This window comes from Bombina bombina, chromosome 3 (genome assembly GCF_027579735.1).
Source record: "Bombina bombina isolate aBomBom1 chromosome 3, aBomBom1.pri, whole genome shotgun sequence".
Taxonomy (NCBI): domain Eukaryota; kingdom Metazoa; phylum Chordata; class Amphibia; order Anura; family Bombinatoridae; genus Bombina; species Bombina bombina.
This window is the reverse complement of record NC_069501.1, coordinates 774,512,320-774,526,182: the sequence shown is the minus strand read 5'-3', so window position 1 is coordinate 774,526,182 and position 13,863 is coordinate 774,512,320. Positions and strand designations below refer to the sequence as shown.

General features: G+C 37.9%; 1 protein-coding gene across 1 annotated transcript in view; it reads right to left on the bottom strand.

Moving 5' to 3' along the window:
- LOC128654016 (interleukin-18 receptor 1) overlaps positions 1–13,863 on the bottom strand; it is a 227,354-nt gene that overhangs the window by 31,541 nt on the left and 181,950 nt on the right. Inside the window, exon 5 of the mRNA XM_053707659.1 lies at positions 1,827–1,966. Coding sequence (XP_053563634.1) covers positions 1,827–1,966 — 140 coding nt within the window. The remainder of the gene's footprint in view (positions 1–1,826; positions 1,967–13,863) is intronic.

Genomic DNA, 13,863 nt, shown 5'->3' with positions numbered 1-13,863 from the left:
AATCCTATTGGCTGATTGCAACAGCCAATAGGATTTTAGCAGCTCTAATCCTATTGGCTAATTGAAATCTTTCAGCCAATAGGAATGCAAGGGACGCCATCTTGGATGACGTCACTTTCATTGACGTTCCAGTTTACGGCTTTGGGACCATATGAAGAGAATGCTCCGCGCCGGATTTCTTCAGGATGGACCCGCTCCACGCCGGATGGATGTAGATAGAAGAGCCTGCCTGGATGAAGACTTCTTGCTGCATGGATGAGGACTTCTCCAGCTGGATGGATCCTTCAAGCAGGACTTCAAGTACTGTAAGTGGATCGTCGGGGGTTAGTGTTAGTTTTTTTTTTATGTTTTTTTTGGGTGGATTTTATTTTTAGTTTAGGGTCTGGGCATGTAAAAGAGCTAAATGCCCTTTTTAAGGGCAATGCCCATACAAATGCCCTTTTCAGGGCAATGGGGAGCTTAGTTTTTTTTAGATAATTATTTTATTTGGGGGGTTGGTTGTGGGGGTGATGGGTTTTACTTTTGAGGGGATGTTTGTATTTTTCTTACAGGTAAAAGAGAGATATCTTTGGGGCAATGCCCCACAAAAGGCCATTGGTAGTTTTTTGTAGGCTAGGGTTTTTTTTTATTTCTTGGGGGGGGGGGTTATTTTTATAGGGCTATTAGAATAGGTGTAATTCTTTTTTATTTTTGATAATTTGTTTCTTATTTTTCGTAATTTAGTGGGGTTTTTTTGTAATTTAGTTATTTTATTTTTTGTAATTAGAAACTTTTTGTAATTATTAGAGTAGTGTTAGGATTTTTTTAATGTGTAGTTTAGTTTAATTTAATTGGAAGTTAGTTTAATTGTAGTTTAATAATTATCTTAGTTTAATTCTTAGTTTAAAATTAATTTATTTAATTTGACAGGTGAGTTTTAATTTAATTTAAGATAGGAAAATTGTAATTTTAATATAAAGTTAGGGGGGCGTTAGGTTTGGGGGTTAATAGTTTATTTTAGTATATTTCATTGTGGGGGGCTTTTGGTTTAGGGGTTAAAAGTTTATTTAAGTATATTTAGTTGTGGGGGGCTTACGGTTTAGGGGTTAATAGGTTTATTATAGCGGCGGTGTGGGCGGACGGCAGATTAGGGGTTAAGTATATTTAAATAGTGTTTGCGATGCAGGAGGGCGGCAGTTTAGGGTTTAATAGGTTTATTATAGTGGCGACAATGTCGGGGAGCTGCGGAATAGGGGCTAATACATTTTAATAGTGGTGGCGTTGTTTGTAGCGGCAATTTAGGGGTTAATAACTTTATTATAGTGTTTGTGATGTGGGAGGGCCTCGGTTTAGGAGTTAATAGGTAGTTTATGGGTGTTAGTGTACTTTTTAACAATTTAGTTATGAATTTTAAGGTACAGCTTTGTAACGTAAAACTCATAACTACTGACTTTAGATGGCGGTACGGATCTTGTGGTTATAGAGTGTACCACTCACTTTTTGGCCTCCAGGCAAACTCGTAATACCGGCGATATGGGAGTCCCATTGAAAAATGACTTTTATAAAAGTGCGGTACTGACTTTGCGTGACTGACTAAAAGGTGTGCGGTACACCTATACAGACAAGACTTGTAATAGCAGCGTTAGGGAAAATGAAGCGTTATGGGCCATAACGATGCTATTTGACTCATAACGCAAAACTCATAATCTATCTGTAAGCGAGCCACTCGTAATCTAACCAATAGTGTTTAATGTTCCTTTAAAGAGAACAATGGGAATTTTAAGATATTTAACTGAATAAAAACAGAACAATACAAATCAAACATTTCCCCACAACAATGCACCTACCTTTCAATTTAAGAATAAAGTCCTTCGATGAGTTGTTATATGTGTTATCCATTTTGCATGTATATGGATTATTCATATCATGTTCATTTATGTTGATTAAATGTAATTCACTGATGCTAAACATGGGGCTGTTTTCGTTCCTGAAAGTTGTAGCATGTGATATGTTTATGTTTATTAATATATACTAAGACTGGACAATTAATTAGTTTAATAAGTAGATTGCAGTTTTCACTTGTTTTTATAACAATCCACCCAAGCCTTTAATGAACATGAACCCCATTTTTTATTTTTTTTTCGTGGTTCAGATAGAGAATAGAATTTTAAACAACTTTCCAAATTACTTCTATTACCTAATTTGCTTTGTTCTCTTGTTATTCTTTGTTGGGAAAGCCGCAGTGCACTAGTGGGAGCTAATATACACACTGGGTGAGCCAATAACATAAGGCTTATCTGTGCAACCAACAATCAGCAGCTCCTTAGCCTACCTAGGTATCCTATTCAACAATGGATACCAAGACAGCTAAACGAATTAGATACAGGTATATATATATAAATCAATAAAAAAAATTGCATATGAAATTAGCACATCTAGGCAAGTATCCCCGCTTGCTTTTCCCCAGTAAAACTCCATATACTGTATATTGTTACCAATGCACAAGAGGATTCTGGGTAAGATATACAAATTAGATATGCAAACTCTCAGACTTGTTGCTTAAAAAAAAAAACACAGCGAATGATTTGCAGCAATCACCCTATTAAGGGATCACTGTGTTAAAACAGTATTTGAATCAAAAAGTCTGAGATTTTGTATATCTAATAGTACACTGATGAAGTGAGTGTAAATAAAACTCTGCATATTCAACTGCATCAAACTGAAGTACTGAGTTTTTTTTCTCAGTATATATTTATTGTAAGTAAATTTATTTAAGTGCATACAGATAAGCTTATTGGTCCATATAAACAATGCATGTGCATTTTTACTGTAATTATAGTAAATTGCAGACTTTCATCTAAACAAATAAAAAAATGGTACTGATTTATTGTATTTATAAACAATTCCTGTATTTTTGGCTTACATGTGTTATCAATATAAGGATTATTATTATAATTATTATCAGTTATTTGTAGAGCGCCAACAGATTCTGCAGCACTAAAGACATGGGTCTTTAGTGAAAGGTAACAATTATGGGAGACAACGGGAAAGAGGGCCCTGCCAAGAGTTTCACTGTTGTAAATAAGCTCTCATGAAGGTGATCTACAAAGCAGATAGGCTCGTAGGCTTACATGCTAATGCGGCTCAAGGGGATAGCTAAAAGATGAGTAAAACTAAGGCCTAGATTTAGAGTTGGGCGGTAGCCGTCAAAACCAGCGTTAGAGGCTCCTAATGCTGGTTTTGGGCTACCGCCAGTATTTAGAGTCAGTCATTAAAGGGTCTAACGCTCACTTTCCAGCCGCGACTTTTCCATACCGCAGATCCCCTTACGTCATTTGCGTATCCTATCTTTTCAATGGGATCTTTCTAACGCCGGTATTTAGAGTCGTGTCTGAAGTGAGCGTTAGAAATCTAACGACAAAACTCCAGCCGCAGAAAAAAGTCAGTAGTTAAGAGCTTTCTGGGCTAACGCCGGTTTATAAAGCTCTTAACTACTGTGCTCTAAAGTACACTAACACCCATAAACTACCTATGTACCCCTAAACCGAGGTCCCACAACATCGCCGCCACTCGATTACATTTTTTAACCCCTAATCTGCCGACCGCCACCTACGTTATACTTATGTACCCCTAATCTGCTGCCCCTAACACCGCCGACCCCTATATTATATTAATTTACCCCTAATATGCCCCCCACAACGTCGCCGCCAGCTACCTACAATAATTAACCCCTAATCTGCCGACCGCAAAGCGCCGCCACTTACGTTATCCTTATGTACCCCTAATCTGCTGCCCCTAACACCGCCAACCCCTATATTATATTTATTAACCTCTAATCTGCCCCCCTCAACATCGCCTCCACCTGCCTACACTTATTAACCCCTAATCTGCCGAGCGGACCACACCGCTACTATAATAAAGTTATTAACCCCTAATCCGCCTCACTCCCGCCTCAATAACCCTATAATAAATAGTATTAACCCCTAATCTGCCCTCCCTAACATCGCCGACACCTAACTTCAATTATTAACCCCTAATCTGCCGACCGAATCTCGCCGCTACTGTAATAAATGGATTAACCCCTAAAGCTAAGTCTAACCCTAACCCTAACACCCCCCTAAATTAAATATAATTTAAATCTAACGAAATAAATTAACTCTTATTAAATAAATTATTCCTATTTAAAGCTAAATTACTTACCTGTAAAATAAACCCTAATATAGCTACAATATAAATTATAATTATATTATAGCTATTTTAGGATTTATATTTATTTTACAGGTAACTTTGTATTTATTTTAACCAGGTACAATAGCTATTAAATAGTTAAGAACTATTTAATAGCTAAAATAGTTAAAATAATTACAAAATTACCTGTAAAATAAATCCTAACCTAAGTTACAATTAAACCTAACACTACACTATCAATAAATTAATTAAATACAATATCTACAAATAAATACAATTAAATAAACTAACTAAAGTACAAAAAATAAAAAAGAACTGTTACAAAAAATAAATAAATATTTACAAACATTAGAAAAATATTACAACAATTTTAAACTAATTACACCTACTCTAAGCCCCCTAATAAAATAACAAAGACACCCAAAATAAAAAAATGCCCTACCCTATTCTAAATTACAAAAGTTCAAAGCTCTTTTACCTTACCAGCCCTTAAAAGGGCCCTTTGCGGGGCATGCCCCAAATAATTCAGCTCTTTTGCCTGTAAAAAAAACATACAATACCCCCCCCCAACATTACAACCCACCTCCCACATACCCCTAATCTAACCCAAACCCCCCTTAAATAAACCTAACACTAAGCCCCTGAAGATCTTCCTACCTTATCTTCACCATACCAGGTATCACCGATCGTTCCAGGCTCCAAAATCTTCATCCAAGCCCAAGCGGGGGCTGGCGATCCATAATCCGGCGGCTGAAGAGGTCCAGAAGAGGCTCCGAAGTCTTCATCCTATCCGGGAAGAAGAGGCGTTCCGGACCGGCAACCATCTTGATCCAAGCGGCATCTTCTATCTTCATCCGATGACGACCGGCTCCATCTTGAAGACCTCCACCACGGACCCATCTTTTTCTTCCGACGACTTCCCGACGAATGACGGTTCTTTTAAGGGACGTCATCCAAGATGGCGTCCGTCAAATTCTGATTGGCTGATAGGATTCTATCAGCCAATCGGAATTAAGGTAGGAAAATTCTGATTGGCTGATGGAATCAGCCAATCAGAATCAAGTTCAATCCGATTGGCTGATCCAATCAGCCAATCAGATTGAGCTCGCATTCTATTGGCTGATCGGAACAGCCAATAGAATGCGAGCTCAATCTGATTGGCTGATTGGATCAGCCAATCGGATTGAACTTGATTCTGATTGGCTGATTCCATCAGCCAATCAGAATATTCCTACCTTAATTCCGATTGGCTGATAGAATCCTATCAGCCAATCGGAATTTGAGGGACGCCATCTTGGATGACGTCATTTAAAGGAACCGTCATTCGGCGAGTAGGCGTCGGTTGAAGAGGTTGGATCCGCGTCGGTTGGAAAGAAGATGGCTCCGCTCCAGAAGAAAGAAGATTGAAGATGCAGCTTGATAGAAGACTTCATCCCGATGATGGACTTCCGACTTCAGCCCGATGATGGAGTTCTTCAGCCGCCGCTTGGATCCAGACTTCAGCCCGAGGATGGACGTCATCCTTCAGCCCCCCGCTTGGGCTTGGATCAACACTTCCGAGGCTTGGATCAAGACTTCCGAGGACGGATCGGTGAACCTGGTATGGTGAAGATAAGGTAGGAAGATCTTCAGGGGCTTAGTGTTAGGTTTATTTAAGGGGGGTTTGGGTTAGATTAGGGGTATGTGGGTGGTGGGTTGTAATGTTGGGGGGGGGTATTGTATGTGTTTTTTTTACAGGCAAAAGAGCTGAATTCTTTGGGGCATGCCCCGCAAAGGGCCCTGTTCAGGGCTGGTAAGGTAAAAGAGCTTTGAACTTTTTTAATTTAGAATAGGGTAGGGCATTTTTTTATTTTGGGGGGCTTTGTTATTTTATTAGGGGGCTTAGAGTAGGTGTAATTAGTTTAAAATTGTTGTAATATTTTTCTAATGTTTGTATAAATATTTTTTTATTTTTTGTAACTTAGTTCTTTTTTATTTTTTGTACTTTAGTTTAGTTTATTTCATTGTATTTATTTGTAGATATTGTATTTAATTAATTTATTGATAGTGTAGTGTTAGGTTTAATTGTAGATAATTGTAGGTATTTTATTTAATTAATTTATTGATAGTGTAGTGTTAGGTTTAATTGTAACTTAGGTTAGGATTTATTTTACAGGTAATTTTGTAATTATTTTAACTAGGTAGCTATTAAATAGTTCTTAACTATTTAATAGCTATTGTACCTGGTTAAAATAAATACAAAGTTGCCTTTAAAATAAAAATTAATCCTAAAATAGCTACAATATAATTATAATTTATATTGTAGCTATATTAGGGTTTATTTTACAGGTAAGTATTTAGATTTAAATAGGAATAATTTATTTAATAAGAGTTAATTTATTTCGTTATATTTAAATTATATTTAATTAGGGGGGTGTTAGTGTTAGGGTTAGACTTAGCTTTAGGGGTTAAAAAATTTATTAGAGTAGCGGTGAGCTCCGATCGGCAGATTAGGGGTTAATACTTGAAATTAGGTGTCGGCGATGTTAGGGAGGGCAGATTAGGGGTTAATACTATTTATTATAGGGTTAGTGAGGCGGGAGTGAGGCGGATTAGGGGTTAATAACTTTATTATAGTAGCGGTGCGGTCCGCTCGGCAGATTAGGGGTTAATAAGTGTAGGCAGGTGGAGGCGACGTTGTGGGGGGCAGATTAGGGGTTAATAAATATAATATAGGGGTCAGCGGTGTTAGGGGCAGCAGATTAGGGGTACACAGGGATAATGTAGGTAGCGGCGGTTTACGGAGCGGCAGATTACGGGTTAAAAAAAATATGCAGGTGTCAGCGATAGCGGGGGCGGCAGATTAGGGGTTAATAAGTGTAAGGTTAGGGGTGTTTAGACTCGGGGTACATGTTAGAGTGTTAGGTGCAGACGTAGGAAGTGTTCCCCATAGGAAATAATGGGGCTGCGTTAAGAGCTGAACGAGGCTTTTTTGCAGGTGTTAGGTTTTTTTTCAGCTCAAACAGCCCCATTGTTTCCTATGGGGGAATCGTGCACGAGCACGTTTTTGAAGCTGGCCGCGTCCGTAAGCACCGCTGGTATCTAGAGTTGCAGTGGCGTTAAATTATGCTCTACGCTCCCTTTTTGGAGCCTAACGCACTGAAAACCATGCCATTATGTGAACTCTAAATACCAGCAGTATTTAAAAGGTGCGGGGGAAAAAAATCATGCGTTAGCTACGCGGGTCGTTACCGACAAAACTCTAAATCTAGGCGTAAGATAGGAAAATGTTAGTGTATTTTGTATGCGTCTCTGAACAGTAAAGTCTTTAAGTAATGTTTGAAAGTTTTGAAAACTAGGGGAGAGTCTTGTGGAGCGAGGCAGAGAGTTCCACAAAATAGGGACCAGTCTGGAGAAGTCTTAGAGATGGGAATGTGAGGAGGTAACAAGACAGGAAGAGAGAAGGAGGTCATGAGCAGAGTGAAGGGAACAAGAGGGAGAGTTTCTGGATATATAGGGTGGAGCAGTGTTATTGAAAGCTTTAAACGTTAGAGTCAGGATTTTGCGTCTTATTCTGCAGGTTAGAGGAAGTCAGTGAAGGGAGTGGCAGAGAGGTGCAGCAGATGAGGAGCAACATGTAAGGAAGATCAGCCTGGCAGAGGCATTTATTATGGATTGCAAGGGAGATAGATGGCAGCTAGGGAGGCCGGAGAGGATGGAGTTGCAATAGTCAAGGCGGGAAATGATGAGAGAGTGGATTAAAGTCTTAGTTATGTCCTATGTGAGAAAGTGATGAATTTTGGAGATGTTTTTGAGGTGGAGGCTGCAGGAATTGGCCAAAGACTAGATGTGGGGAGTGTGTCATGAATTGAATGCCTGTCTCTTTAAGGAGACGTTTTTTGCTAATCTGAGTCCTGGCTATAAAGGAGCCTGCAACATTCAATACCTTGCTTGGTATTGAAGTTGCATGCTTCCCTGCTTAGCCGCTCTCACTGAGGACTCTGACTCTCTGCCTATTCGGCTGAACTTCACTACACACGCTGATTGCGTGTCATTCCCTCAACTTCCGGTTTCAAGGACCACCGCACTTCCGGTTTTCACGGAACAGAACGCTGCAGCTCTGTAAGCAGCTCTCCCCTCAATCTGTTCTGACGGTTTGCTTAATTCAAAAACTGAACCACCATTGCTCTAATCTATTCTCCCTCCGGAGGTGAGTCTTTGCTGGACATTATTTCTTCTGTATTTTTGTCTCATACCCATTATTTACTACCATCTTATTTTTACCAAAACTTTACTTTTTACTTTTTGTTTTGCTGGACATTATTTCTTTTGTATTTTTGTCTCATACTCATTATTTGCTCCAATCCTATTTTTTCCCAAAACTTTACTTTTTACTTTTTGATTATATGCAGTCCTAAACTTAAAGACCTAAAACTGTTTATCTTGTTGATTACTCCGTTAGTGAGAACCACAATCAAACTCACTTATATTGTCCACAACAGTTTTAGCTCTCATATTAAACACCACTCACTCAAATTATATGTGTGTATTCACAGATAAATACTCACTATAATTTATGTGAGACACAACCTTAATTTTTATGGTCTGCTATAACTATTCTTTTGCACATGTTTGTTTTAAACTTCTAACTTCTAGTTAGTGTGTGTTACAGAGTGAAAGAGAGATCTGTGTTGCATGACCCCAAGACATCAGGCATGCGGGGTTGAGGTAATGATGTTATTATCAATAGTTAGAGAAAGTTGGGGGTAGGGATTTTGGAAGAAGGGGGGGGGGAATAAAGAGCTCAGTTTTGGAGAGATTTAGCTTAAGGGAGTGAGAGGACATCCAGGATTAAATATTAGACAGTTAGTGACACTAGTTAGTAAGGCAGGGGATAGGTCTGGTGCAGAGATGTAGATTTGGGTATCAGCATACAAATGTTATTTAAACACATGGGACTGTATTAAGTAACCTAAGGATTATGTATAAATTGAGATTGCAATATATGTGGTTTTCTGCTTTTTATTTAAAGGGACATAAAACCCAAAATGTCTTTCATGATTAAGATAGAGCATGCAGTTTTAATCAACTTTCTATTTTATTTCTCTTATGAAATTTTCTTCGTTCTCTTGATATCTTTTGATGAAAAAAGTTTAGGAGTATGCACGTCTGGAGCACTATATGACATTAGCAGCACTATTTTCTGCCATGTAGTGCCATGTAGTGTGTATCTACCTAGGTATCTCTGCAACAAAGAATACCATGGGAATTAACTTGATAATACAAGTAAATTGGAAAGTTTTTATTAAGTTGTATGCTGTCTGAATCACAAAATACATTTTTGGGGTTTTATATCCCTTTAACCTCTTAAGGACATATGGCGGAATTTTTCCGTCATAAAACAATTGAGCAAACTGAAAGCTGTGTCCTTAAAGGGTTAATACAACATGGCCCTTTTTATTTGGTAACAATAAAATGCATTTATAGGTTAATATGTAAGAAAGCTATACAAAAATAGTAATATTAAAATATAATGGCACATAATTAAGTGGGCGATTATCTAAACCTCGCCAGATCAGACATGGTTTTTCACACCAACCTTTACATGGGCTGCTCTGGTGGAATTATCTTTAAAAAGGGCAGTTCCTGTGAGTTGCAATATGTCTTCTGTTGAAATTAATGGATCAGCAATTACTGTTGGAAATATATCTCCTGACCAGCAGAAGGAGGCAAAGAGCAGCACAGAAAAGCTGTTAAGTATCACTGCCCTTCCCATAACCCCCAGTTATTCTCTTTGTCTTCAGTGCAAGGAGGAGGTGAAGTTTTTAGAGTCTGAAGAATTTTGGATTTATTTCACTTCAATCAAGAGTTTATTATTTTGAAAGCCAGAGTAGGTTTACTCTGACCTTTCCCCTCAATATTGGGTCTAGCCGTACTCCACGTTAGTCTCTTCAGTAGGGCAGTGGTGGCTTTAAAGCAGTTAGGAACTTGTAAGGTGTGTTTTCCTATCACTTGCTGCATTAGTACAGAAAGCCTTTCTTTTTTTCTACAGGCCTCTGTGGGGGGTAGCATCCTCTCCCCACAGAGGCCTGTGGAAAAAAGCTGGATGGCTAGATGCAGGTAAGTGCTGTATCTTCTATGTAAGGGACTTTGTAACATATGCCTGCCTGATATAACTGTCCCTTTAAGACTGCCTTCCCTGCTGCTGACAATCATACTGTTTGGGGAGTATCTGCATTCAACTTACTTGCCAAATAATTAATCATTCATGCACCTGATTCCCTCAGCCTCTTTTTAAATCATCTCAGGCCTAATGTGCATTGCATTAGCTTTAAAGTTTTGTTCCAAAACAACAGGGGTCTGCGTCTGTTCTATTATGGATTTTATCAGCATATTCAACCGACAGCCTTTCCTTTTAAGCTTAGCAAAAAATCATCTAATCACAAGTATTTCAAATAATTCCATTTTGTTTCCTGGACACTGCTACTTAACAAACTCTGAACTTATTCTAAAATTTCAAGTATGCATTTGGTTATAATCACTCTCCAATTGCTACAACAGCATCATACTCAGAACTTTATAACTATTCACTGCTACAAGTTGTCATAGCTGAAATATCCTCATGCAAATATATTAATATATTCAGAACTCTGCATCTATGTGTTCAGTTAAACAGCCTTCCTGTGATTCTACAATATATGCACAAACAGTATTTAATGCCTTAAACTTTCACTTTGTCTATCACCTGTGCTGCTCTGCTTATTACTCTGACATACAGCTCTATATAATATTATGTACTGTGAAACTGCAGCAACTCTTTGCATCTATGAGTCACAATCTTCTACCAGTTAACTCTGAAGCCTGAACATCTTACATTGCTTTATTTTTCACTCATGAATCCTGCAGCTACTCTATTAACTATAAGTCACAGTATCAATTTATCGGCTAGATTACGAGTTTTGTGGTATGAGTGAAAAAACAGTGTTAAGCCTCATAACGCTGCTTTTTAACTACCGCTGGTATTACGAGTCTTGCAGGTTTAGGGGCACTTCACACTTTTGTGGCCTTAACGCAAATTAACTTACGCAATTTGAGTAAAGTCTTTTTTCAATGGGACTTCCTTTGCGCCGGTATTACGAGTCTGCCTGGGACGCCAAAAAGTGAGCGGTACACCCTATACCGCCATGATTCGTAATGCAATCTAAGTCAGTAGTTATGAGTTTTATGTTACAAAGCCGTAACATAAAACTCATAACTTAAGTGCTAAAAAGTACACTAACACCCATAAACTACCTATTAACCCCTAAACCGAGGCTGAAACAGCCAATAGAATGCAAGCTCAATCCTATTGGCCGATTGGATCAGCCAATAGGATTAAAGCTCAATCCAATTGGCTGATTGCATCAGCTAATAGGATTTTTTCACCTTTAATTCCGATTGGCTGATAGAATTCTATCAGTCAATCGGAATTCAAGGGACGCCATCTTGGATGACGTAATTTAAAGGAACATTTACTCAGCAAGAAGACGTCAATTGAAGAGGATACTCCGCGCCGGATATCTTGAAGATGGAGCCCTCTGCGCCGGATGGATGAAGAAAGAAGATGCCATCTGGATGAAGACTTCTGAGGGCTTGGATGAAGACTTCGGCCGCTTGGATGAAGACTTCTGCGGGCTTCAATGAGGACTTTTGCCGCTTTGTTGAGGATGGATGTCGGGTCTTCAAAACTGTAAGTGAATCTTCGGGGGTTAGTGTTACGGGTTTATTGGGTGGGTTTTATTTTTAGATTAGGGGTTTGGGCAATTGAAAAAGAGCTAAATGCCATTTTAAGGGCAATACCCATCCAAATGCCCTTTTCAGGGCAATGGGGAGCTTAGGTTTTTTTAGATTAGGTTTTTATTTGGGGGGTTGGTTGTGTGGGTAGTGGGTTTTACTGTTGGGGGGGTGTTTGTATTTTTTTACAGGTAAAGAGCTGATTTCTTTGGGGCAATGCCCGCAAAAGGCCCGTTTAAGAGCTATTGGTAGTTTAGTTTAGGCTAATTTATTTTTTATTTTGTGTAATTTAGTGTTTGTTTTTTTTGTAATTTAGTTAATTGTATTTAATTAATGTAATTTATTTAATTGTAGTGTAAGGTTAGGTTTTATTGTAAGGCAGGTTAGGTTTTATTTTACAGCTAAATTTGTATTTATTTTAGCTAGGTAGTTAGTAAATAGTTAATAACTATTTAATAACTATTGTACCTAGTTAAAATAAATACAAACTTACCTGTAAAATAAAAATGAACCATAAGCTAGCTACAATGTAACTATTAGTTATATTGTAGCTACCTTAGAATTTATTCTACAGGTAAGTATTTAGTTTTAAATAAGAATGGTTTCTCTTCTCACACTCTACAATTACAAACACTGCTTTCAACTGCTGATTCCTTACACCCCTCTCATGCTGCCTCAATGTCTGTAAACCCTGTGCTAGAAGCAAAAGATCATTTTGTTCCAGATATGCAACCTTTCAGTTTTCCAGATGTAGTCCCTAGAGAATTAAGCCATGAAATTCAAACTTAAATAAGTATGCCTGCTGAACCCCAGTGTGGCATATTTCAGTACACTCCACCTTCTCAAAGTTCTTCTGTTACTGCATCTAAGAAAATGTTTTCCTTGGTAGATACTTTGCATAAACCTACATTTTCTACTACATCTGTTCCCTGTACAGGAATTCCTGATACTGAACCCTGTGAGGATATTATTGAACCTAGTTCCCAAGTGGACGTTCTTGACCCTGAATCATGTACTAACGTTTTTCAACAAGATTAATAGAAGGTATAAATAAATAGACCCCCCAGGCACCTACCAGAGGAGGCAAGGGATATGGGATGGTAAGGAAAGGAGTGGAAAGAATATTAATTTGATCCACTGGTGATAAATGTTACTTTAACACAAAATGAGAAAAAATAATAAATTTTGCTTTACCAGACAATGTAAAAAATTACTGCTTTAATACAACAAAGTTCAAAATCAACAAAATAGAAACTCATGGATCCATGCTAAAATTCTGACTAAAATACAGTATAAAAAACATAGTGATACAGAGTCCGTGAGGAAATGAAAAATACAAATATGCAAAACTTTAAATGTTAAAACATTGGTTAAAAACAATATATCATTGCAGCAATATTGTGCTAACTAGACGGCTGTGTCTAAATAGAGGTAAATGGAAGGAATTGCTATCAGTAGGAAAAAATGTCCCTTAGGGAGATCAATAATAGGTCATCCGTGAGAGAAAGGTGAAAAAATTCAGGATAAACCCTTGATACGTGAGTGTATAAAAAATTAATGAAAAACAAAAATGGTCCTTAATCTGTGAATTGATCCAATGGGGAAGTGTAAAAATAATGAACTTGGTAGTCAATAGTCCAATGTGGTGAAGTTCATCCTGATGTGTACAAATCAATAAGTGCAAAAAAAATATAGTTCAAAAAGTTGCCCAAAAAAATGTATATATATACACACACACTTGTGAGAACTGTGTAGAAAATGTTAATCCAGTGAGAAAAGTAAATAAAAATATGTGAAAAAAATTCAAATGATGAAAAAAACGTGATGTGCAGGGCACTAGCACCTTGGTGGAATCTGAAGAAAAGCTGTGAGTGTGGATTTGCTGATTGATCCGAGTGCTATAGATCAATTACTGGCAAAAGGGACGTTCTAAACCTAAAAAAT